This window comes from Esox lucius, chromosome 17 (genome assembly GCF_011004845.1).
Source record: "Esox lucius isolate fEsoLuc1 chromosome 17, fEsoLuc1.pri, whole genome shotgun sequence".
Classification (NCBI taxonomy): domain Eukaryota; kingdom Metazoa; phylum Chordata; class Actinopteri; order Esociformes; family Esocidae; genus Esox; species Esox lucius.
The window spans coordinates 41,241,005-41,265,850 of record NC_047585.1 but is presented as its reverse complement, the minus strand read 5'-3'; the positions used below and the strand labels follow the sequence as shown (position 1 = coordinate 41,265,850).

General features: G+C 41.8%; 1 protein-coding gene across 7 annotated transcripts in view; it reads right to left on the bottom strand.

The window, feature by feature from the left end:
- Positions 1-12,372: 12,372 nt before the first annotated feature.
- Positions 12,373-24,846, bottom strand: part of tox2 (TOX high mobility group box family member 2) — a 104,522-nt gene continuing 92,048 nt past the window's right edge. For all 7 annotated transcript variants that reach the window (XM_029114128.2, XM_029114130.2, XM_034287316.1 and 4 more), the window contains 4 exons: positions 19,586-19,666; positions 15,113-15,511; positions 13,914-14,047; positions 12,373-12,749 (listed from right to left, as the gene is read on the bottom strand). In XM_029114128.2, the coding sequence (XP_028969961.1) occupies positions 12,707-12,749; positions 13,914-14,047; positions 15,113-15,511; positions 19,586-19,666 (657 nt within the window). In that variant the 3' untranslated portion in view covers positions 12,373-12,706. The remainder of the gene's footprint in view (positions 12,750-13,913; positions 14,048-15,112; positions 15,512-19,585; positions 19,667-24,846) is intronic.

Genomic DNA, 24,846 nt, shown 5'->3' with positions numbered 1-24,846 from the left:
GCGTCAACACAGCCAGTTTGAAGTTTTAATTCTTGATGATCAACACTCATTTTTATTCTAGCTTTTGAATGAAAATCGTTGGTTTCTGGTGGGAAGCTAGAATGTCGTATCAAAATCAAATCATGACTCTTGTCAGTAAAAGGAATATGAGTACCTCAAAAGGACTTCATATTTACAACCACATACCACTACATCAAGTACAATTTAACAGTTCAGTGACTGACCAACATTTAAACACAGACTTCCAAGTCTGTTAAATAGAAAATAACCTGTATACCATGCAGCTCTTCAAGAACATGGTGCATTCATGGTGAGTATCTTTTAGGGCACTATTTGCAGGCCAACTTATAGTGGAAATGCCTGTTGATGCCTTTTGAAGCCCTTTTTGCAATTCCATCCCTCCTGTAATGGTTGTCAGTGACTTCTTTGTGTGAGCAATGGTTTGGGTTGGTGATCGTGAATTTTGCTTTCCATGGGTATGATAGTATATTACTGTCACTGAGTAAGTATCTTTACTACTAGTTCTTTTAGTTTTAAGTATCTTTTAAAGTCAGTGTTTGAATGAAGAATTGTACTTCACAAAATTATTACACCTTTCTGTTACGGATTTTCTTCCACATTAGACATGGCGACACAGAAAGTTTGTGCCATCCATCAAAGGAAAAACAATGCATCATTGTTGTTTAGTCACATCAGATTTCTCGCGTCACACCCTAACAGGCCTAGGAAATGAAGCTGTGCACACAAACTGAACAATGAACTGTTGGAATATCAAACAAAAAAAAAAAGATATGTGACCGCAATTTACATCAAGCAGAGCAACACATCTCTCTCACACAGCGTTGATCAGTGTTGATTGTGGGCTGTGGAGTGGAACATTTTTCACAACTAAAAAAGACGTGCGTTGGGGTAAAAAGGCAGGGTTTTGCTAAATTAAGAGGTTGTTGTGATACTTGAGGCTTGACCTCTCAGTGGCCATTCAGAACACGATACATGGGTGGACAATCTGGCTGCATCATTTTGTGTATTTATTGTCTTTAACACTTGACATTAATACCACTCATTGTTAGTCCATCCTAGTTTGTTAAACAGCCTACTGAAAAAAGTAACAATGTAGAACTGACCTGTCGTTGCATTATTATTTGAAAATATACTATATAAATATTATTCCCACTGACTGGCATGGCTGAGCATTGGAATGCTGAATGTTGTCAGTTAACAAGATTAAATTCATTATTGATATTAAGTCCTTAAAACCAAATGAATAATTGAAATCCAATTGTAAACAAAACAACGGGTTTGAAGTAGGCAAGGAACCATTTACAGACATTATAAACCCCATGGGCCATGTGGTACCTCTAACAGGGTGGAGGGTTTTACACACAAAGAGGGTGAGCGTCCACTCATCATACTACTCGCAGATATATCCCAATGCATGATAAACATTTAGTGACAATACTGATGGCTTTCAAACTGAAGAGGTTTCACTGGGCCACAGATGTTATCATCATGAAACCAGAAGAGTGAATAATAATGTTTGGATTTAATCATATGCAGAGGAAAACAAACTGTAGCAATTGTTGCTGGAAAATACATTCTGAATATGAGAATCACTGTATGACGTCATCTCTCATTTCAAGATGGACATATAGTGTGGACATCCCACAGATGGGATTTCATGCGTGTCTGATACTGGACTTGGCTTGTATTATGTACACTGATAAAAGTCTGTATAAAAATGGCGATATCCTGACCAAGCAAAGAGTGTCATGAGTCAAAGTCGTTATTGACTGTCCCACACTATACCTTGCGCTTAGACAAAAACAAGGCCTCATAAAGAGGCCTATGCTTGATGTTTCGAAACATTCAGAAGCGTCTCCACTGAAACCAGCTTTTGGCTGGTCTTAAATCCGATATCTCTATAAGCATTCTATGAAATAAGTACTTTGGACAACGTTTTAAGTAACGCCCTGGAATAAATCCATCCTTTCCATCTGATCTCATACGCGTTGACATAAGACAGGTTCAATTACCGATCCATGAGCAATTGTTTGAAAACAGCAAACAGCCCCCTTAAACAGGTTAAGAAAACACATTTGCATTTGACATCAGCGACGCCTTAACACGTACCGCAAATAGAGCCCTTACAGTGTGTAGGATGTTTGAATGCTAACACAATATAAACCCTGATACACATACAAGTGCTTTGAAACCGAAATCAAGAAATAACTAAATTAATTGTTCAATCAGAGATTTGATGTTTACAGACGAAGTTACGATGTAACGGCCATAACTGTGGTCAACATAAAAGTTCCCTCACAGAAATAGCAAATCCTGCTTTCAAAGTACACAATGTGATGAGAAAAGTTATGGCTGCGGTTTTCCATTTGAGTAATCCTCAAGGGGAGAGCTAGAAACAGTGAAACAGAAAGAACAGAGATGTTATTTTTTGTCTGCTCAGTGTAAGTGAGCGGGGTGGTTTCTCGACTTGGATGTGGGCTTGTGCAACCCGCAGTTAAATGAAACAGAGTTTATAAACGAGACAGGACTTCTTGTCAGTCAAGTGTTTTCTGGCCACCAATTGTTCAATGCTCTCCACCACCACCACCACCCGTTTCCATATATGAAGGTGCAAATTCAGCTTTTAGCTTCATTTCTGTGCCGACCGGAAATTCTCCAATAGACATCTGTCACTTTTCATGACAGATCTTCTTCGGAAAGTATTAAGACTCCATCACTTTCTCTACATTTTGTTTTGTTATTGACTGAATTTATAATATACATTTTATCCACCAGTCTACACACAATACACCATAATGACAAACCGAGCTTTTGGAAATGTTATGAAAATAAAATCCTGAAATATCGCAGTAGTATTCAGACTCTTTGCCATGACACTCCAAAATGAGCTCAGATCTCTCCTTTTATGATCCTTGTGATGTCTCTAGAATTTGTTTGGAGTCCACCTGTGGCAAAGTCAATTGATTGAACATAATTTAGAAAAGCACACGTGTCTATATACACTGTCTTCAGAAGTTATTCAAATTATTTCACTTCCTCTGTATTTTGTTGTTACAGACTTAATGTTGTATCTATACAAAAAATACATATATTTTGCCATCAACCACACACAATCCAAACACAATCCACACACAATCCCCCAAAATGTGTGCCAAATTAATTTAAAATAAAAGAACAGACAGTGTTCAGACCCTTCACTCAATACTTTTGGCCAGTACTTTTGGTTATGCCTCTGTCAGCACACATGGATCTCTGCAGTTTCTCCCAATCTTCCTAACAGATCCCCTCAAACTGTCCGATTGAATGGTGGTGAACCTCACAATGGCGATATTCAGGTCTTCCCCTTCAGGTCTTTGAACACGGTTCAAATCTGGGCTTTGGCTGGGCCGCTCAAGGACATTCACAGTCAACTGTGTGCTTCACGTTGTGTTACCCATTGAATATGTTCTATACATCAAGACCAGTTATGTATTTTATGAATGAAGAATTGCTAATCCCATGGACAGAGTCTATTCATTTCAGGTTCACGATGTCTACTGCACTACCTCACACCAAGGATGTAAAATACCGCAACACTGTATTCTCTGGTCACAGCTCACAGCCACTCACTGTCTTGAGATTGGGACTTGTGTTGAATGAAGACTGCATAGACACTTGGGCCAGATGTATGCTCTTGTGAATACCACAAATGTTGAAGCGTTGCACTTTCACAAAATGGCCACCCAAACCACTGCTGGAGAAGCTACCCATTCTGTTGTATCTTTGCTTGCTTGCTTTGGATCATTGTAATGTGGCAAGATCCATTTTTGGTTCTGTTTCAGCTTTTTGACAGATGGCCCCATTATATCCTAAAGAATTCTCTGGTGCACAATGGATGGTTGATGCTATGATGACAAGTTAGCTAGGACCTGAGACAGCATAGCAGTCCGAAACCAAAATGCCACGCCATTCTTTACAGTTAGTATGAGGTTCTTTTGTTCAAAGACATTGTTTCATTTTCACCAAACATGGTGTCTGGCATTGTGGTCAAACGACTTACAACTTAGACTAATCTGTCCAGAGCACACTGCTCGAGTAGACTTGGTCTTTACCCAGGTGTTGTCTGGTAAATGCCAGTCCTCTCTTACATATTTGTTTTTGAGAGCAGAGGCTTCTTCCTTCCTGACCTCCCATGTAGGCCACATGTGTACAGTTTCTTTCAGACAGATGACTCATGCACTTTGAAATTGATTGTGGCAAGACATGCCTGCAAACATGCCCTTGATGTTACTCTGGGGTTCTTAGAGACTTCAGTGAGAATTTCTTTTGGTCAGCTCCTGTGCTGAATAAGCTGGGACAACATGTCCTGTGCCGAATAAGCTGGGACAACATGTCCTGTGGATTTCCAGTGGCCGGGACATTTATCCATTTTGTGGATGATCTGTCTGACAGTGGAATGATGTATTTTGAATTGCTTGGACGTGGCTTTGTAAACCCTCCCAGACTCATGGGCATCAGTAATCTTTATTTTGAAGGCCTCTTTTTGATCATGGTACCACACATCCTCATGGTTAAGACCAAACCAGACCAAGTTTGTAATCATTAAGTAAGTTACTCTCTGATGATCTTCTAATTATTTGTACCTGTTTTGGAACATCACATTGGCATTTTTATGTTATGGGACGGTTGCAGTGTACAATCTTTGTTCCCCATAAGGACATTTCTCTTTACTTTAATTGCATAGATGTTTTCAAACTGTAATTTGTTTAATTGGGTTATCTTTATCAATGAGTGTGGTTGGAATTTAGCTGTTTACACATTTTCCAGGGGTTATTTTGTCTTTTGATCTGATTTTAAATTAAATATATTTGTAAGCTGATGACATTTTATTGTTCCCTATGGAACTAATCCTCAGTTTATCTGAAGAGTCAACTAATGCCTGTATGAATACAGAAGCCCTTTTGGTCAGAACATCACCTTTTTATTTAAGATTTCCTAAGACAAAATCACTGTCTTGGGGATTGAATTTACAAAGCTATAATTCTCACAATTTTTGGGTAATATTCTCCCACTTATGGACAAACTTAACCTCTCCTTTCTGAAAGGTCTACCTCTGTTATTGAAGCCCTTATTGCTCATCTGTTTAACCTCTCACTACAAATTTATGAAGATATGGACAACATGCAGTACTGTTTGGCTGTTTTAATTATGTTCAAGGATTATTACTTTAAAAATATATTAATGTTTCATTGTCTTTCTTCCCAATACATCAGCTTTTCTCAGTCAGTGATTACTAATCTTTTAAATGAACGTTTAACTACTGATATAAAAATTATAATTTTCAATCAGCCAGGTAGTGACTTTGTCAGGTAATTTATCAGCATGAAATGTTGGAAACTTGGCTATTGATGAAGAAAGCTGTTTACTTTTCAAATGTTGTAAAATCAAACAGCTGGTGAAATGGTGGGTGTTTTATGTTACATATGCATTACCAAATGGCTTTATGGTGTCCCCTCTCAACTGGATCAGTGTCAAGCTCTTAGAGACCCTGAGATGAAAGCAACTCTAATATGCAGCATGCTGAACTAAATCAATGTTTGTGTATTCATTTGTTATAGTGGGAAGAACAAGTATTTGATACACTGCCGATTTTGCAGGTTTTCCCACTTACAAAGCATATAGAAGTCTGTAATTTTTATCATAGGTACTCTTCAGCTGTGAGTGATGGAATCTAAAACAAAAATCCAGAAAATCACATTGTAAGATTTGTAAGTAATTAATTAGTATTTTATTGCATGACATACAGTACATATTTGATACATCAGAAAAGCAGAACATTTGGTACAGAAACTTTTGTTTGCAATTACAGAGATCATACATTTCCTGTAGTTCTTGACCAGGTTTTGCACACACTGCAGCAGGGATTTTGGCCCACTCCTCCATACAGACCTTCTCCAGATCCTTCAGGTTTCGGGGCTGTCGCTGGGCAATACAGACTTTCAGGTCCCTCCAAAGATTTTCTATTGGGTTCAGGTCTGGAGACTGGCTAGGCCACTCCAGGACCTTGAGATGCTTCTTACGGAGACACTCCTTAGTTGCCCTGCCTGTTTGTTTCGGGTCATTGTCATGCTGGAAGACCCAGCCACGACCCATCTTCAATGCTCTTACTGAGGGAAGGAGGTTGTTGGCCAAGATCTCGCGATACATGGCCCCATCCATCCTCCCCTCAATACGGTGCAGTCATCCTGTCCCCTTTGCAGAAAAGCATCCCCAAAGAATGATGTTTCCACCTCCATGCTTCACGGTTGGGATGGTGTTCTTGGGGTTGTACTCATCCTTCTTCTTCCTCCAAACACGGTGAGTGGAGTTTAGACCAAAAAGCTCTATTTTTGTCTCTTCAGATCACATGACCTTCTCCCATTCTCTGGATCATGCAGATGGTCATTGGCAAACTTCAGACGGGCCTGGACATGCGCTGGCTTGAGCAGGGGGAACTTGCGTGCACTGCAGGATTTTAATCCATGACGGCGTAGTGTGTTACTAATGGTTTTCTTTGAGACTGTGGTCCCAGCTCCATTCAGTATATTGACCAGGTCCTGCCGTGTAGTTCTGGGCTGAAACCACTCACCTTCCTCATGATCATTGATGCCCCATGAGGTGAGTTCTTGCATGGAGCCCCAGACCGAGGGAGTTTGACCGTCATCTTGAACTTCTTCCATTTTCGAATAATTGCGCCAACAGTTGTTGCCTTCTCACCAAGCTGCTTGCCTATTGTCCTGTAGCCCATCCTAGCCTTGTGCAGGTCTACAATTTTATCCCTGATGTCCTTACACAGCTCTCTGGTCTTGGCCATTGTGGAGAGGTTGGAGTCTGTTTGATTGAGTGTGTGGACAGGTGTCTTTTATACAGGTAACGAGTTCAAACAGGTGCAGTTAATACAGGTAATGAGTGGAGAACAGGAGGGCTTAAAGAAAAACGAACAGGTCTGTGAGAGCCTGAATTCTTACTGGTGATCAAATACTTATGTCATGCAATAAAATGCAAATTAATTATTGTGATTTTCTGGATTTTTGTTTTAGATCCTGTCTCTCACAGATGAAGTGTACCTATGATAAAAGTGACAGACCTCTACATGCTTTGTAAGTAGGAAAACCTGCAAAATCGGCAGTGTATCAAATACTTGTTCTCCCCACTGTATGTCCCTAGCCACTGTACATTTTCCAAGCTGAGAAAGGTTTTGAGCTGTTAGAAAAAAAAGAAAAGAGTGAGTAAAAGCAACAAATCCAACACCAGTCTAAATGAGACCTAATAAAGGGGCTAAAAATGACTTTGAACGTACACTGTAAAGCTATGGACTGGTAATATGGTGATTTGAAAGCAAATGTAATATTCAGCACACGAGTCATAAAGAGAAGTTCACTCTCACCTGAGTTTTCAGAATGTCTCTTAGGGGATTTCACATTTTAGGCACGGAACTCCTGCCATGTTAGAACACCTTCACCACAATGTAAGTGTCCTTTCATTTACAGTGGACTTGACAAGGTTTGTAAACACTGATTAGATGCAGATTAGATATTTACCATTATTGTTACTGTATCATTTAATAAAAGAAAAACAATGTTTGACGTTTTATAGGCTGTGCGTGTTACTGTGAATAACTGCTAATGTATGTGTGCTTAACTCTCTTGAGAGATTTGACGGAAAGAGAAAAGGGCCAGAATTTGTCAAGCCCCATGCAGAATTATGTGATTACAGGCAATAATAATTCCTGGTCTGGGGTTTTTCTTATTATTTGGAGGTTGAATGAATCATGATTGGGCCATGGTGGTGCTTGAACTTTTTCACAAGGTTAGAATTGCCCATACATTTTGTTTGTAAGGGAGAACACTAGTTCACTTTTGCCACACAGTATTCACAACTTTATTGGAATTACCCCCAGAAGTAAAGCAAATTACCAACTTGTTTATACAGGGAATTTTTACTTCAGTGTAACCGAGATTAACTACACTATATGATAATCAAACCCATTTTACTGTCACAACTGTGATAACTGGAACAGTTGTAACTACAATATTAACTAATAACAATAATAATAACAGTAATAACTGGAATGCATTTGAACTTTAAAACCTGCAACAGCTTTACAGCTTTGTAATAACTGCAATGGTGACATCTGTAATAACCGCAATAGCTGTAACACCGGTAAATACTAAGAACTGCAACAGCAACAACTGTGATAACTATAATAACTGTAATAACTGTGATAAATATAACACAGTGAAAACGGTATCAGCTGAGACAACCGTATGTGATAACAATGTTTGAATTATACATTTTTGAAAGATCACTCTGCAGGATTGCAAGTAGAACAGCACATCTTCTGGAATAATTTTATACAGGTGAATCGCCAAACCCCAAACGGATTAAACAATACAAAGTGAAACCCTGTTCTTGTCAAAACCGCCTACATTTCCTGTTCTTCCTCTGCCACGGAGACAGAGTTGCAACTGACAAGCTTTGTAGTCAGATGGCCGTGTGATTCTGAGGGACACGCCTAACACAGGACTTCTACTGTCTGTTCTCTCAGAGCTCGGACCCAGCATGGACCTTCTACTCTCTGTTCTCTCAGGGCTCGGACCCAGCATGAACCTTCTACTCTGTTCTCTGCATTGGCTGACAGAAACATTCTGATGTGGTCAGGTGAGCTAAAAATGTTGACTTGGGAACCGGTGTCAGTACAAAGTTACAGAACCACAATAAAGGTAAAAAAACAAAAAACAGAAAGGCATTTGAGCAGAAACAAAACGGGTTCGGCTTGTACACGTTGCACCACAACGCCGCGACATGAAAAGGTTTCCGTTCCGATCTGACAGATAGTCTCCGTGTTGACAGCTCAAAACCCCGACCAGAAAGGTCACTGTGTCCATTTCCAGTGTCACACCCCAGAATCTTCCTGACAACTCGTGTGTTAATGTGGACATGGTGGTTCTCAACACCACCCGTCTCCACAGACACAAACAAACTGAGAGACTGTGTGTGTGTGCATGTATGTGTGTGCGTGTGTGTGTGTGTGTGCGTGTATGTGTGTGCGTGTGCGTGTGCGCATTCAGCATTTATGAAGCATGAAAATGGTCCCTCGATCACCAGTCACACTGAGACTCTTTGGGATGTTTTTTTGTCCGACACAGGCTAAGCTTGATCCTCAATAGACAACACTTCTCAGTGGAGGATCTCCTGTGTCCGGGGAACCGGGCTCAGGTCCAGGATGGCCTCAGGTCCAGGTTGGCCTCAGGTCCAGGATGGCCTCAGGTCCAGGATGGCCTCAGGTCCAGGATGGCCTCAGGTCCAGGATGGCCTCAGGTCCAGGATGGCCCATTGTCTGTCGTTACAGTGAAGCAGGGATTTTATTTGATTGCATGGATGTACAAGTGTTTGGACTCTTTCAATGACTTCTGTTGTTGTTTGCTACTTTTCCCCTTTCCCTCATGCGTTTGACTTTGTGAAGGAGAACAGGATTAAGGGACCTGACAGAATTGTCAGATTGAGTCTGTCGGCTCAGTATTTACAGTTTGGTTTACTACAGAGAATGTCTGTCAGAATGACCATGGAGGGTAGCGAGCATCAAGGTTGAAAAACTGTCAAATAAAGGACGAACATTGTAACTGCAAAGAAAGGGAGAATAATGTCAATTTCAACACTGCATAGAGCAGCCATCACACCAGCCCTACCAGACATTCACACACATATTTCCACACACACACATGCACACATTTTCTCTTACACACACACATTTCCACACACACACACAAGCATACATATCCAGCCACACGCACACAAAGAAAGCGTACCCCAGCCTCTCTGTGCATGCACCTTAAAAAAAAATCATTATAGGGCATTTCATTAAGAATGTATGACTGTGATTTTCATGTAATGTGTGTCATATCACGAAGTGGCAGTTCACGTTTTCCAATTGTTCAATAACGATCTATTTGCCAATTCAACACAGAGAGAAAGGGAGAGCCAGAGAGAGAGAGGGAGAACCAGAGAGAGAGAGGGAGAGGGAGAGGGGAAGAGATGTCAGCCGCAAATGAATAAAACATAAAATGGAGCGGTCGTGACAGTTCCCTTGAACAGCCACCTCTCCCCTCTATTTGGAAGACTTGTGTGCAATTGGGGTGAAATCAGTATTTTGGATGGATGCCCGAGTTTGTATACCATAAACCATACATATATCTGTCCTCTTTACCCCCCCCCCCCTTTACCCCTCCTGCACCACTTTCCTATGGCACCAAAGCAAATTCACTCATCTGTTAATGGTAGCGGAGATAGTTATAGGACAACATTCAGATTGGGATGGTATTAGCGTTAGCAACAACAGATCCTTAATATAGCCATGGGCTGGGCCTTAGGTTTGGCCCAGTATTCATCCAATCAGCTATCTTATTCTTAACATTCTTGTGAGTACATAAAAAAACCCAGGACAACAGCCATAATGTAGCTGGATAATGCCTTTTGATTCTGTGCCTGACGGGGCGTAAGAGGTATCTTAAATACGCATAATTTTATAGAAATAAAAATGAAACGAGTAAAATGTGTGTGTCTTTGTCCATTATATGCATAATCAGTCTTGTCCAACTACAGTTGACCTGTTGTCCAGAGTTACAGCAGATTGATAACAACTAAAACAACTAAAAAGCTGCTAAAATCAACACTAGACTAGCCATACATTTACAAATAGGAAATATTTGGACTGTTCTAGAGTCGAATCGAATGGCAGTGTCAATTAATTGTTTTAAGTGTATGGCACATTATACTGAATACTTGACTAAAAGGGAAGAAAATAGAATGTCCTCGGCAACAACAACAAAATGCATCTTAAGAGCCTGTTTCAATTTTAATGTTTTTTTTTATTACGGAGATTTGAAATAAAAGAAGCATTGTGACACAAAATGATGTTGCTGGCAATAAAAGAAAGAACCAGCATCAAAAATGTAAAAAAAAAAAAAATCATTATCATCATCATCAAACCCAAAATGAAAACAATAAAATTTGAATAGAACTGCACCTCCATTGTAAGAAGCAAAAATGATCTAATGTTCTTTCATAAATAGGAAACCTGTCAAATAGCTGATGGGCAACTTGCAAAAAATATAAGTTAATAACAACTTTAAAATAATTAGCATTACTGGCTTTACAAATAAAACTACAATTGGCAGGTTTATACACAACTTAAATGTTATTATATTTCATTACAACAAAAAAAAAAGAAGAAATTATGCTACAGTGAAAATAAAAACATGTCTCGTCATCAAATGCATTAATATTTATCACAAAACTTAAAAGATGAGATAAACACAATTGAACACCTAAGAAGCTACAAGAAACCTAGAAACCCACCTGCTATGTTTCTTTTGAAGTATTAATTCACATTTTTAGTCCACCTCTATGTTGAGTGGGTGAAAATTTACAATTAACATTATCGGGTGAATTAAAAAATAAAAATCAACAACGACAGTTGCCATGGATGTTTGAGGCAACACTTTATTCACCTGTGAGTGTGCGTGTCCATCTCTCTTTTTTTCTCATTCCATTTCTTTCTCTCTCTGTCTTTTTTCTCGCTCCCTCTCGCTTTTCCCATTTAATGATCTGCAGGACACATATTCTGTATTCGGTTTTAGATTGAACTTTATTGGAAAAATCACACCAGTGAGCACAGATTTAATGCAAGATCGAGTGTGTGAAATACACCTGCACAGGCTGTTAAAATTCACAAAATACACACAAACGCAGACACACCCAGGCACGCGCATACACAAACACACACACACACACAGTCGAACACGCATACACACCCACACATAGGCCCACAATCGTACACACAAGATATACTTTCAAATACAAACCAATGACTTACAGGTATTATTGAAGAAGAAGAAAAAGCTATCCGGACTTCGAATTCCCAATTTGATCCCATAAAAGTGATATTTACAATCACACTGTGACAGTTTGCTAGACCACTGCAGGTCTTTCATATTAGAAAAAAAGGTAACATTTTTGTAATGATCCTTTCCCATACTGTCACTTTTGTATTACTATAAGTCTCAGACCCTAAAGCAAAGCCACGGTATCAACAAGGTCTGTGTGCTGAAACCTACCAGAAGAGTATTTTCCTTACAGTACAGGAACTGTTATTGGCAAAAGCAAATGAAGCAAGCGAGAAATAAATAAAATAACAACAAGGAAAAAAATATTAAAAGAGACGAAGAAGAAGAAGAAGAAGGAGAAGAAAAAGGAGATGAAGGCTTTTTTCTCTTCTTATTCGAATTAAAGCTCAGTTTTGACCCTGAGGGGGACATTTTAATGGTAGTTCACTTTTTTTAGTTTTTTTTTTTACTCTGAGACAAGAGAGTGCTCTAGAATCAGGCGTGCAAAGAAAGACGCCCGGACATTTGTAAGTGCTTGGCGAAAGAGAACAAAATAAAAGCGGGAAGAGGGGTTGCTAGTAGTCGTCAGAACTTTGCACAAATCCTTCTAAAAAAAACCAAAACATTACACTGAGAAAAAAGGGTGATGGTTGTTGGTGGAGGAGGAGGGATGCTTGGGTGTTTTGGTGGGGGGGGGTGGAGAGGTGGTGTATTTGGGGTGAGGTGGGGCGGTTGAGGGCTGACTCCCTGGTGTCTTTTCTTGTTGATGGCGGCCTACAGCTTCAAGTGAGGTAGAGTGGCTTGTCCCTGGCTATCATGCTGCCACTGAAAACAAGAGGAGAGGGAGACAGTGAGAAGAGGAGGAGGAACATTTGAAAGGAGACAAGGAGGTGATACCACTCATTCCCCCCTAAAAAGCATGTAGATATAGGTCCCTCTTCAAAGAGCATCATTAACGTTTGTATTACAGCCCCGGAATGCTTTCCCCTTCCCAAAGTACAGCTGGAACAGTTGTAAAACGAGTTGCCCATTTAAGGAAAAAAGCTTGTCATTCATTTGTCAGAGTACACTCCGACCCTAAATTCCTAACGGACATTCTGGTAATTATTGGCTTATAAGTACCAAATAGCGGGATCAGATTATCACCGCTAGGTGTTGACAATGCATCCCAGTAGGACTACTCAAACATTATAACTCATGCTCAGCTCTTGTGAAGTAAGTCCTTTGTATATTACCAGATGATGCAGTTTGTATTGAGGTCCTGTCATCCCACTGGATATCATTGAAAGTGCACACAGTAGAATCCACAATCTATTAATTTCTGTAACAGAGTCTGCATCGTCACCTGAAGCTTTACATTTGCAATGTGGCCCACCAATTAATTGTATCAAACGCTCTATTATATAACAGACAAGTTGGCCAAGGGCGAGGGTGTAAAAAAAACAAAGTCCATTCTAACATATACAGGAGGCCTGAAAAGTTTTAAAGGTCTTCTGAATTAACAACTCACCCAGCATTGAATAAAAAAACTGTTTTCATCACGTTGGTTCATTTGAACCATCAGGACAGCATTAAACAATACAATCTGGGTCTGTTCACCAGACACAGTTTGAGAATAAGCACCGAATTAAATAATGAATCCAGACAGACAATTGCAATTTAAATAGTCTCTGTTGCGAGCTAGCCAGTAAACACTGATCTCTCGGGTTCAAACAGCAGTCCAACTGTCTCCTACAGAAAACCCCTCGGGTTCAAACAGCAGTCCAACTGTCTCCTACAGAAAACCCCTCGGGTTCAAACAGCAGTCCAACTGTCTCCTACAGAAAACCCCTCGGGTTCAAACAGCAGTCCAACTGTCTCCTACAGAAAACCCCTCGGGTTCAAACAGCAGTCCAACTGTCTCCTACAGAAAACCCCTCGGGTTCAAACAGCAGTCCAACTGTCTCCTACAGAAAACCCCTCAGGGATCTGCCGATCCGGGCTGCTCACCTGCAGTGGCTGCCACCACACTCCCGGTCGCAGTATTCACCGTCCCACTCCTGGCTCGGTCTCCCGCCAGGGTTGGCCCCCGGAGACTGGGAGCCCACACTTTTCTGGTACTCAGACTGTAGATGGGAGAATCCCTGTAGGAGAGACGGAGAGAGGCCATGACGTTAGCTTCAGATCCTGACGGAGAGAGGAGACCAAGAGGGCTATGTAAGGAGACAGAGAGAGGAGAACAAGAGGGCTACGGGAGGAGACAGAGAGAGGAGAACCAGGGGGCTGCAGGAGGAGACGGAGAGAGGAGAACGAGAGGACTATGGGAGGATATGGAGAAAGCGGGGGAAAGAATGACAGGTAGAGATGAGGGTTTAGATATTCAGTGTGTTGTTCTCTGACAACTTTCACTTGCGTATGGAGATGGAGGGAGAGACAGAAGGAAGAGGGGAGGTAATTGAGAGAGAGAGGGATAGAGTGAGAGAGAGAAAGAGGTTTGCTCTTTACTTAGGTATGCTCTTTATGCATGCCACATTTCGTTACATTTCTATTTTAGATTAGTTGAATTGCTAATTGGTTTGGCAACACTGTACAGCGAGCGGGCCAATACCATGTATATTTGATTAACGAGGGAGAGAGAGAAAGAGACAGAGAGAGACAGAAAGAGAGAGAGAGAGACAGAAAGAGAGAGAGAACAAGGAAGTATTAGGGCTGAACATGTACAGGCTTGTGATGCAAAGCTGAAGAAAGTGAACGCAACTTCTGAGGTGTTCTCATCTAGTGCAGATATTGTTTTTCAACTGTAACCTATGTACTTGACCTTTGGGCAATGATATAACTAATGTTACCTGACGAATCACACAGGGAGCGAATGCATATGAAACCGATCGCATCTGAGCAGCTCTGAGCAGCTCTGAGCTCACAATATGGTTTCTAAATGAAGCTTGTGGTTTTGAGCTGCATCTGCCGGCATCAATCGCGTCCCCACCTAACCCCGGCACACGCCGTTTTGCTCGCACAACACATCATCTTGCGTTCTGCACCTATCAAATGATTACGGACCAGTCCTGCCGGTGGGCCGATGAAGGAAGAGACCACATAAAACTGATGCCAGGTCAGCTGCCAAGACTACAGAACCCCAAACAGCCGTCTATCCTTGGCACACCAGCGGCGCATTAAAAAAGCTTGAGTGTGGCGTGGGCTGCACCTACCTGCTGGCCAGGTGGAGGCGAGTGAAGGGAAGCCTGGAGTCCCATCTGGTGGGAGATGATTGGCTGGGACTGTCCGTGCTGCATGCGGATTGGCTGGTTGAGGAGGGAGCTCTGGTGCAGGGCGAGCTGCTGGTGCAGGGGTGGGCTGATCTGGAAGGATGAAGGGGGAGAGGCACTAATGCTGGGCAGCATCTGGGATTGGCTGAGGGTCCGGGAGAGGGCGTGGCGTGGCGCCCCCGCGTAGCTCTGCAGGTCCGACAGGGGGAAGCCACCGGGACCCAGGCTGTAAGGGGAGGAGGGCTGGGGCGGCACGCTGTACAGGGGCGGGTTGGGGGGCATCATGTGTGAGGAGGGCTGGCTCGTCTGAGCACCTTTCGTCTCCACGGGGTCGTTGTAGTTCTGAGGGTGGAAGGGGAGACAAGTATTTATTACCCAACATATTATACAGCTCGTATATAACTGGGAAATACACGTGTGTATGTCAGTGCCAGAATATGGTATTACAGTATTACCGTATATATTACAGTATTAAACCTATACATCACAGTACCAGCCTATATATTATAGTATTACCCCATACATTACAATACTAGCCTGTATATTACAGCATTACCCCAGATATTCCAAGTACTAGCCTATATATTACAGTTTTACCTCATATATTCCAAGTACTAGCCTATATATTACAGTATTACCCTATATATTAGTGTTATCCTATATATTACAGTATTACCCTATATATCACAGTACCAGCCCATATATTACAGTGTTAGCTTATATATTACAGTATTACCCCATATATTACAGTGTTAGCTTATATATTACAGTATTACCCTATATATCACAGTACTTGCCCATATATCACAGCAGTACCCTATATATTACAGTATTAGCCTATATATCACAGTGTTAGCATATATATTCCTCATCAACCACACTAGATTGATGGAACATATATTAGTGGGCCCTATGTGATAATCATCTCGTCCAGGTCATTTCAGCTGCACTGACTGAGGTGCTTTATTTCATCACACCTTCCATCCATTCAGACTTTAAAAGGCCATATATATGTATACACTGCAGGCCATATATATGTATACACTGCAGGCCATATATATGTATACACTGCAGGCCATATATATGTATACACTGCAGGCCATATATATGTATACACTGCAGCGGGGTGAAATATGTCCATACCCTCTCATTAGCTGTCATGGCTGTTGACGTGAGCTATCGACGCCTGCTGTTTGGTAATGGCTTACATATACTGATGAATATTTGAGACAGAGAAATAATCAATGGAAAGATGGATAGATGAGTAAATCCGAGACATACATTTGCAGGTTCAAGTAGAAAATTAAATGACGAGGAATGGTGTGGGGGCATCTCCTTTCTACACACACACACACACACGACAAAACCACAATACTATGAATACTATACTACTATTATACTATGAAGACAATTCCACAACTATCATAAAACTATAAATACTATAGTACTACTATAATACTATGAAGACTATACCACAACTACCGTAAGACTATGAATACTATAATACTACTGTAAAAATATTAAAACTATTCCACTACTACCATAAAACTATAAATACTATACTAGTACTATAATGCTATACCTCCACTACCATAAGACTATGAATACTATAATACTACTGTAATAATATTAAAACTATTCCACTACTACCATAAAACTATAAATACTATACTAGTACTATAATGCTATACCTCCACTACCATAAGACATAAGACTATGAATGAATACTATAATACTACTGTAATACCATGCATACTATATTATCACTACCATTAGTTTATGAATACTATAATATTACTGTAATACCATGCATACTATATTATCACTACCATTAGTTTATGAATACTATAATACTACTGTAATACCATGCAGACTATATATTCACTACCATTAGATTATGAATACTATAATACTACTGTGATACCATGAAGACTAAACAGTACCACCACTCCCATAACACTATGAATACTATCCTAATACCATCAAGACTATACCACTACCACTGAAATACTACTACTACTACTACTACTACTACTACTACTACTACTATACTTAATACTGATAAGACTATTCTAACAGAAGATTAGTTGTTAGGGTTAGAGTGTTAACTGTGGAAAAACAAAAATATACATTTCCTCCTGGTGTAATTTAAGTGCACTGTCCCTTTATGTGTTCCTTGGTGTGGTGAAAAGCACACAAAAAACACTTTGACTTTCCGAATGAATGAGCCTTGGGGATTTTAAACGACACATTTACTGTAGTCATCAAGCTCTATTTGTGTGGCTGTTTTCCCTTCCGACGGAGATTATCGCCGTGCGTCACAAACAAAATGGCAACAGGTGTGGGCTGAACACGTTGGGTATGTGACTTAGCCAGGAAAGCACTCTGTCGATTTGTCAATTACCTTCAATTCCTGCCTCCTTGATTCTCACTTCCCTCGAAAGGACTCTCTCATCAGCAATTAAAACACACTCTTTAAAGAGGAGTCTGTTTGAATGGTTAGACGCAAAATGTGTCTTGTTCGGGGTGCTTGTGAGTGAATGGTAGATTTGCTGTCATTTCGGTCTGTCTTAAATGACTGCCAATCTTCAGACGCATCAATCAACCCTCTGCACACGAGATTTGTCAGGAAGACATTTTTAATTATGCAAACGAGCTGTGAGAATGGGCTTTATTAAAGGAAGAAAAGCTGCAGTGGCAATGAGAGGTTGATGAATAAATGGCTTGTGCCTCAATCAAGGCACTTGTGCTAGATCCCAAATGAACCCCCCCCTGCATGCCCTCCATCCTCGGCCCTCCATTTGCTCGTTCACGCGGGCCTCCACCATTTGCACAAGTGTCCCAATTTCTGAGATTATCATGGGTGTAGTCTCAGGGATTAGGCTCAGGGGTCAGGGCCCAATGAACTTGTATGCACTGATACAGTGTCTATGAGTGAAGTGAAATCCCATAAGGCACCATGTTTTATTGACGAGTGGACAGGGCGTGCCGAATGTCATGACGTTCACGGGTGATTTTCAGACTTGACACACATACTAGACCAAATAGCTCCCAGATCAAATGCCCGGTTGTTTATGGCGTGTATTCCCTCGCAGACCACAGGATGGGTTCGTATACTGGGATTTTATTTGGCTTTATTATTTAAAAGTGGACCAGGAATTGCATCAGTTACGAATGCAAGTTGGAGGTGTTTGTCAAACCCCTTGCTGCTCTCCGGAAGTCACCCTGAGGGTTGCCCATGTGACCATGAAAGTGTGTGAACAGGTGTGAACAGGTGTGAACAGGTGTGAACAGGTGTGCCGTGGAGTCTGGTGGCAGGGTGTATAACAGGGTAATGCTATTTAGATTTGTGTGCTGGGAAAACAATGCTTTGAATCCGGTTCCTTAGCTAACACATCCAAATTGTTTGTAGTTTACCTACCATTTATGAATCACTTTATAAAACACTGTTCACGCACAGCTTACAAAAGGTTTGTTAAGCATAAACTGTTTGTAAATGTTTTAATATGACCTTAATATGAAAGTTCACCAAACCGTGTAGGCATGGAAATAAAGGAAAGAGGTGAACAGTGAGATGCTACGATGACGTAATCCGACATCATATATCCAAACCGGCTGTGGATTCGTATATCAGATTTGCTATACTGAACGACATCTGATTCAGTTTCCTTTACGAGCTTGAACAAACACGGACATCAATTAATTCTTAGGCCTCGGGTCAATTTCAAAGATGTAGAGAAGATGTATACAGTGCATCCAAATTTACAGTCTAAATGGCATCCAAATGTACAGTACTGAATGTACTTCAAACCAGTGATGATCTGGATTCAACTTAATGGTAACACGGACACTCCCCAAACGTCTTTCTGTTTGACCTCCTACAACCACGTGAGTTCTTCCCTCAATGCTCTCCTTTTCAAAGGAGGAAGTAATATGTTTGTTGTCAGTTTTAGCAGAGCAGCTCTCCCCTCTACTCTCGACGACCCAGCGTCCAGTCAGGGAAGTGCTGATGGGGAGACCCAGACATTTGAACACATAGGAAATCCAGGAGGTTCCCAAAACAGGAAGTAAAGAGGTGCCCACTCCTGCCTAACACACATACACACACACACACAAACACTGCCACCACCCCCCCCCCCCCCCGCTCACACACCTTCCTCTGGTTGTGTTGAAGTGAACACAGACGAATAAAGGTAGGTGGTGTTTGTGTGTGTTTGTGACCAAATTTTCCCTGTCCTCCTCGGAGCACATACTCCTAACCACCCACCCACAAAAACACACACACACACACACACACCCTTCACTAGAGGCGCAGAGCCTCTCCCCGGGGATGAGAAAGGAATTCTCTATCTAATTTATCATCCCTTATATCGCCATTGACCCGTGTGTATCAGAGACGTGACCCCTCGTCGTTACCTTGGTAACCAGGCTGGCTCGGTACGCTGCCAGGGCTTTCAGGTACTCCTTCTTGGCTGCCTCTGTTTTCCTCTTGTAACCCTGGGAGACAGACACACAGAAAGCAGCGGTCAGTGACGAGGCGCTAAGCTAGGCATTTTACATTACATCTTTTTTTTGTGTCATTTAGCTCGGCTGACACGCTAGGCTAGGTTAGGTTACAACCACCGGGCTGTTCCTGACGTGGAGCTGAGAGACAAAGGGAAAAGCACGTCAGTGATCAGGCTGGCCTTTTCCATTACATTTCTGTGATTTAGCGAATGCGCTTTTTTTATGCTAGTCTTGGCATTTTACCTAACATCTAACATCTGTATCGTTTACTAGTCACTTTTCTTAGGCTAGGCTAGACACTGTATATCACTTTTAAGTCATGCAAGTTTTTTGGCCAGATGCTAGTTTTTTGGCTAGACTAAGCATTTTCAATGACATGTTCATCAGTAAGCACACACCTTTTTTAAAGCTAGGCTATGGCTAAAAGTCCTGTGCATGGGGTTGCAATATGATGTTCAGACAGAACTGATATGATTTCTATGTCAGGCTGGAAATAGGATTTTGCCTGCTCTGCGTGTGCAAACTAAACCATTTCACCGCTCTTAACACATCCCTGTAACCCCGTCCCCATCCAAGCAAGACAACAACACACACTGAATTATGGGTAAAGTACCAATGACATGTGAACATCCCAAACATCCACCATCCCATTCAGTTTGGTTTTTTACCGCAGTCACTGAGAGAAAGGCATTTAGAGATATTACGAAAAACAAAGGGAGTGCGGCTCGAAGAATCAGCATTTTGCATCCCCACTTTCGCCTCCATTAAAACACACATCTCTAAATCAGAGTTGATGTCTCGTCAGCGCACACAGATGAGATGAAACTCCAAACAACATTAGTGTGAGGCAATGAGGATCCGCTGAAGGGACCTCAAATGAAGCGTTCAGAGGGGGAATTCTAGTTAATGTAATAGGCTGTCAGTCAAGTGCCCGTTGCCATAGCATTTGCCGGGGCTGGTTGCTGTTTGACGCAGAGACAACAAACGCCCAAGTCCAGTACCCACACTGATAAGAAAGACGTGGGCCGCGTCCTCAGTGGCTTTCTGTTCACTATGCAGGGGACGAGGTTCCATTTGGGCGGGGGGGGGGGGGGTAGGGGGGGGGGTGTCCTTCTACACAGCGGACGGCATTAACAGAGGATGGTTAAAGTTCCCTTCATGGAGTCCCTCTCTGGTCACACAGACAGGTCATTCCCTTTGAAAGGGACGGGCTAGAATTACTGTTAGGCATTCACGCGTTGCAAATGAACACAGACAAGGCAGAACCGTACACACGGGCAACCGCACATGTGCACACCAAAGGACACGCATGCAAAGAAACACACACACGCGCGCACGTGTGCCTAGCCGCATACATGCACACAAATGCACTGCATCTTTCAAGGGGGAGGGGGGGGGGGGGGGGGGCGACTCACCGCCTCAAAACGTGTTACCATCTAATGTTAAATGTTTACATGTGGCCTTATTTTCAGTCTTTCTCCTGTTTCACCCAAACCTGCTTTTCATATGCTTGCTTCGCTGAGTGATCCCTCCCCACTGGTGGCAGTGCATTATAAACCCGTTGGTTCGAATCCTGAATGGTGATTGTCTGTTAGCCATAGTGTGTCGTAACAATGTGTCTAAATCATGCAAGACAATGCCCCAGGCCAGCTCATTACCTCCCCTTTAAATGTATATATTTGCATTATTTCTTTCTCTACCTACAAAAGCCCTTCCTACAGGCATGACAGTAACACTGGATTTTGTGAGTCACTTGAAATTTGGTCGGTAGGTGCTCTATAGATTTTTTTACTCAGTATCAGTAACATCTTAACCTTTCTACTAACCCTTGGCTTAACCTTCATCCTAATCTCAACCTTTAACATAAACCTTATTCTAAACCTAACCCTGTCATTAGCAAGCAGTTGTTAACCAATGAATTATTTGTCTAACGTTTGTTGATAGTAGTACTAACTATAGAAAATCTACAGATGGACATTGGGACTTGCAACATAAAGTGTAACCGACATAACGATCAAAATATACATAAAATGATGGTGGGGGAGCGATGATTTACTGTATAAAAACTCTTTGTAATAAGTTCCCTCATTACATTTATTCACATTGAAATCTGCCTATCTATACGAACGGACCTGTAAGTATAAACAAAATAAATCTGTAAATATATGTGGGCGGGGCCAATAAAACCGACCAGACGGTGGCGAGGCTCCTAGGCTGGAGGTAACACCCCTCTCACCCCTTAAATATTGATAGAGCTGGTGCTGCCTACTTAATGAACCTCCAAGTACTCCCGGCAGCTTTGGTTTCAAATTAATTTAACACAGCTAATGATTCGCCCGACGACGGATACTTTTAAATAAATTACCATGCCTAAGGATTCTCTAATTATTCCAAAGTGAGTGGATTCATTAGCAGTTGAAGCCGTCAGAGGCTGCAGGTCGGGATCCATTAGAAATAACAAAGCTTGGAGGAAGCATATGCTGTGGTCGTAATCCTGACATGGGGGGTGGGTGGGGGGGGGGTGGGGGGTGGGTGGGGGGGGGGGTGGGGGGGGGTGGTCCCGCTAGAATTAGCCGGTAATTGTACCTTAATGAAATGTTCTTGTTTGATAACCAGTTAATTATAGGAGACAATAACTTCTGAACCCTGGCTGACACCGACTGAGCGATTACACCCCCCAACTGCCCCCCCCCCCGCCCGTCCCAACTCAGGCGGGAATGACCGGTGTGGGTGCGTGCCGGAGCTTGAGGCAGGTGCCGAGGTGCAGATGGGCTCACCTAACAAGCTGATTCCAGTACAAAGACAGCGGGTGGGAGGGAGGGAAGACAGAAAGGGGGAGGGAAGACGGAGGGGAGAGTGAGGGAGGGAGGGAGGGTGGGTGGAATGGAACAGAGAAAGGGAAAAGAAAGAGAGCCAAAGAGAGTGAGGGAGGAGAAACGGAGAGGAGACGAGGGAGAGAGGAGAGGTGGGAGAAATGAGGACTGAATGGAGATAAGAAGGAGGAGGTGGTAGAAGGGAGGAGGAGATATATTTAGGGAGGAGGAGATGGTAAAGGGAGCAGATGGAGGAAGGAAGTAAATGAAGGTAGAGACAGAGGAGAGTTCGGTTGGAACAGTTCCCCTCACTTCCTCCAGTGACCTTTCACGGAAGCACACCACAACTGACTCAATTAAATAAAGCTTAGCACGTCTTTCTTTTATAACTGTTCTCCCCGTTTACAGCCATACATCTGGCGATTGATCTAAATCTTCACAACAAAAACAAGAGCATTTTATTTTGTATTTCGGGGTGGCATGAATACAGTCACCTTGAGGAATAACAAAGGGAAATTTTAACGATTGATATAAACGACCAAAATTCAGAAACCCTGAGGGATTAAATACTCTATACGAGAAAAGAAAGTTCCGGAAAACAGCGGAATAAAAGCAGCAGGAAAAATAAAATACTAATGCCTCTAATTCACTCAAGGACAGGCTGGCCAAGAGAACAAGGCAGTATACAGAACTCAAAGTGAACCGAGCTCACAGAAGAATATACTTTATGATATTCACAAATCTGATAGTCAAGATACAGTGCTGCTATCTTTTCATATGAATTTGGCACCCTTGTTTTCTAAAACAGGTAACTGGAAACAGGGGGCATTCCTTTGTTAAAACAAATACGTCCACAGCGAGGGAACGTGTTTACATTCTCGTTAGACTGGCCCCATAGGGTCTGTGACATTAAAGCACACCTCATCTGTAAGGTGGAAATGACAGGACAGCCCAAGGCCAGATCGAGCACTCATCAGTTTGAGAGGAAAGATTACAACGATTTCTTCACAGGAAAGACAGTAAATGTCTGTTTGGCGGCATGGCAGACAATTTGTGTCATATATTGTCGCAGACGAGAAAGAGATTTAAATTAAATGAATGATGTCATTCAGCGTTTTGAATAGAAGCGATTATGTTGCTCACTGTTTTTAATAGAATTGATTATGTCATTCAGAGGAAGAAACTATGCCACCACACAAAATGTCCAATCATCTACTTTGTATCATGACAACATCATGTGATGCTGATTTGGCCATTTCAGGCTTAAGAATGTGATTTAACATGATAGCACAAAAGATATCCAAATATAGTGGAATTAGGTGCTTTCAGTCACTTCTACATATAATCACCCACTGAAGGACAAACCTAACTCATTTGTTTTGGAGAATAAAATTACCTCAGAAAAATAATACAGGGTGCTAAGCACAAAACTCTAAGTTGAAAGAGTCAGGCCAGCAGAGGGTTAAGAACCCAGCAAACAATAACATTTCAGGAACAGATGTCCTTGAGGCGGTTTGAAGGACGAGGCAATTGCTAATCTTGTATTCTCAGCATGATCAAATCACCAGGCAACAGATATAAATAAAAGGAAAGGAAATGAGGAATTCGCATTCAAGGTTGTCAGGAGCGAAATGAAGATTCATGGTGAAGAGGACCTGGTGAAGGAGGCCAAAATTAACTGCAAATAAAGGGACACCTAGCCTCCCAAAGTCCAACCGTGTGGACGAGCTTTGGTGAAAAACACACTTAGGGAGGGAGATGGGGGGGGGGGGGTGGGGTTGAACGGGCTGCACTTTGTCATGGAGACAGGTGCTTTTATTTGACATGCAATAGGCCCCTGCCTGAGTGGATATTCTAAAAATATGAGTCTTGTCTGGGACTGGCATCATCAGACTGTCTCATTTTCCATTCATTTCGGCAGAGTCATTTGTTACTAAGGGGTCCTTCCTCCCGGGTAGGAATGCAAACACGAAATCAAAGAAAATCTACAGGGATGTTTATTTTCTCGAAGTTCCTCATTTTGATTTTGGACTGACCTATCACTTTAAGATTAAATTGTATATACTAGTATTTGTGAATACAAGTTCGATATAAAATGTTCTTCTCTGTAGCAAAAACAAAGATGTCAGATATGGGTTTGTCGTGTGCTTACCTATGTTGTCTGTGATTACCGTGACATTTCAATCCTTTGAAGGAAGTTTCTATGGTGCTTTTGTTCTGACAGACGCGTGTGAGTTGGTGATTTAACAGCACGGCACTGTGATTACAGTAAAAACTGTGGTTTTCAAATGTACATTCAGCAGGTCCAAACAGTTGTCAATGGCCAAAACCAGGCCGTGAAGGGCTTTAATTAAAAGG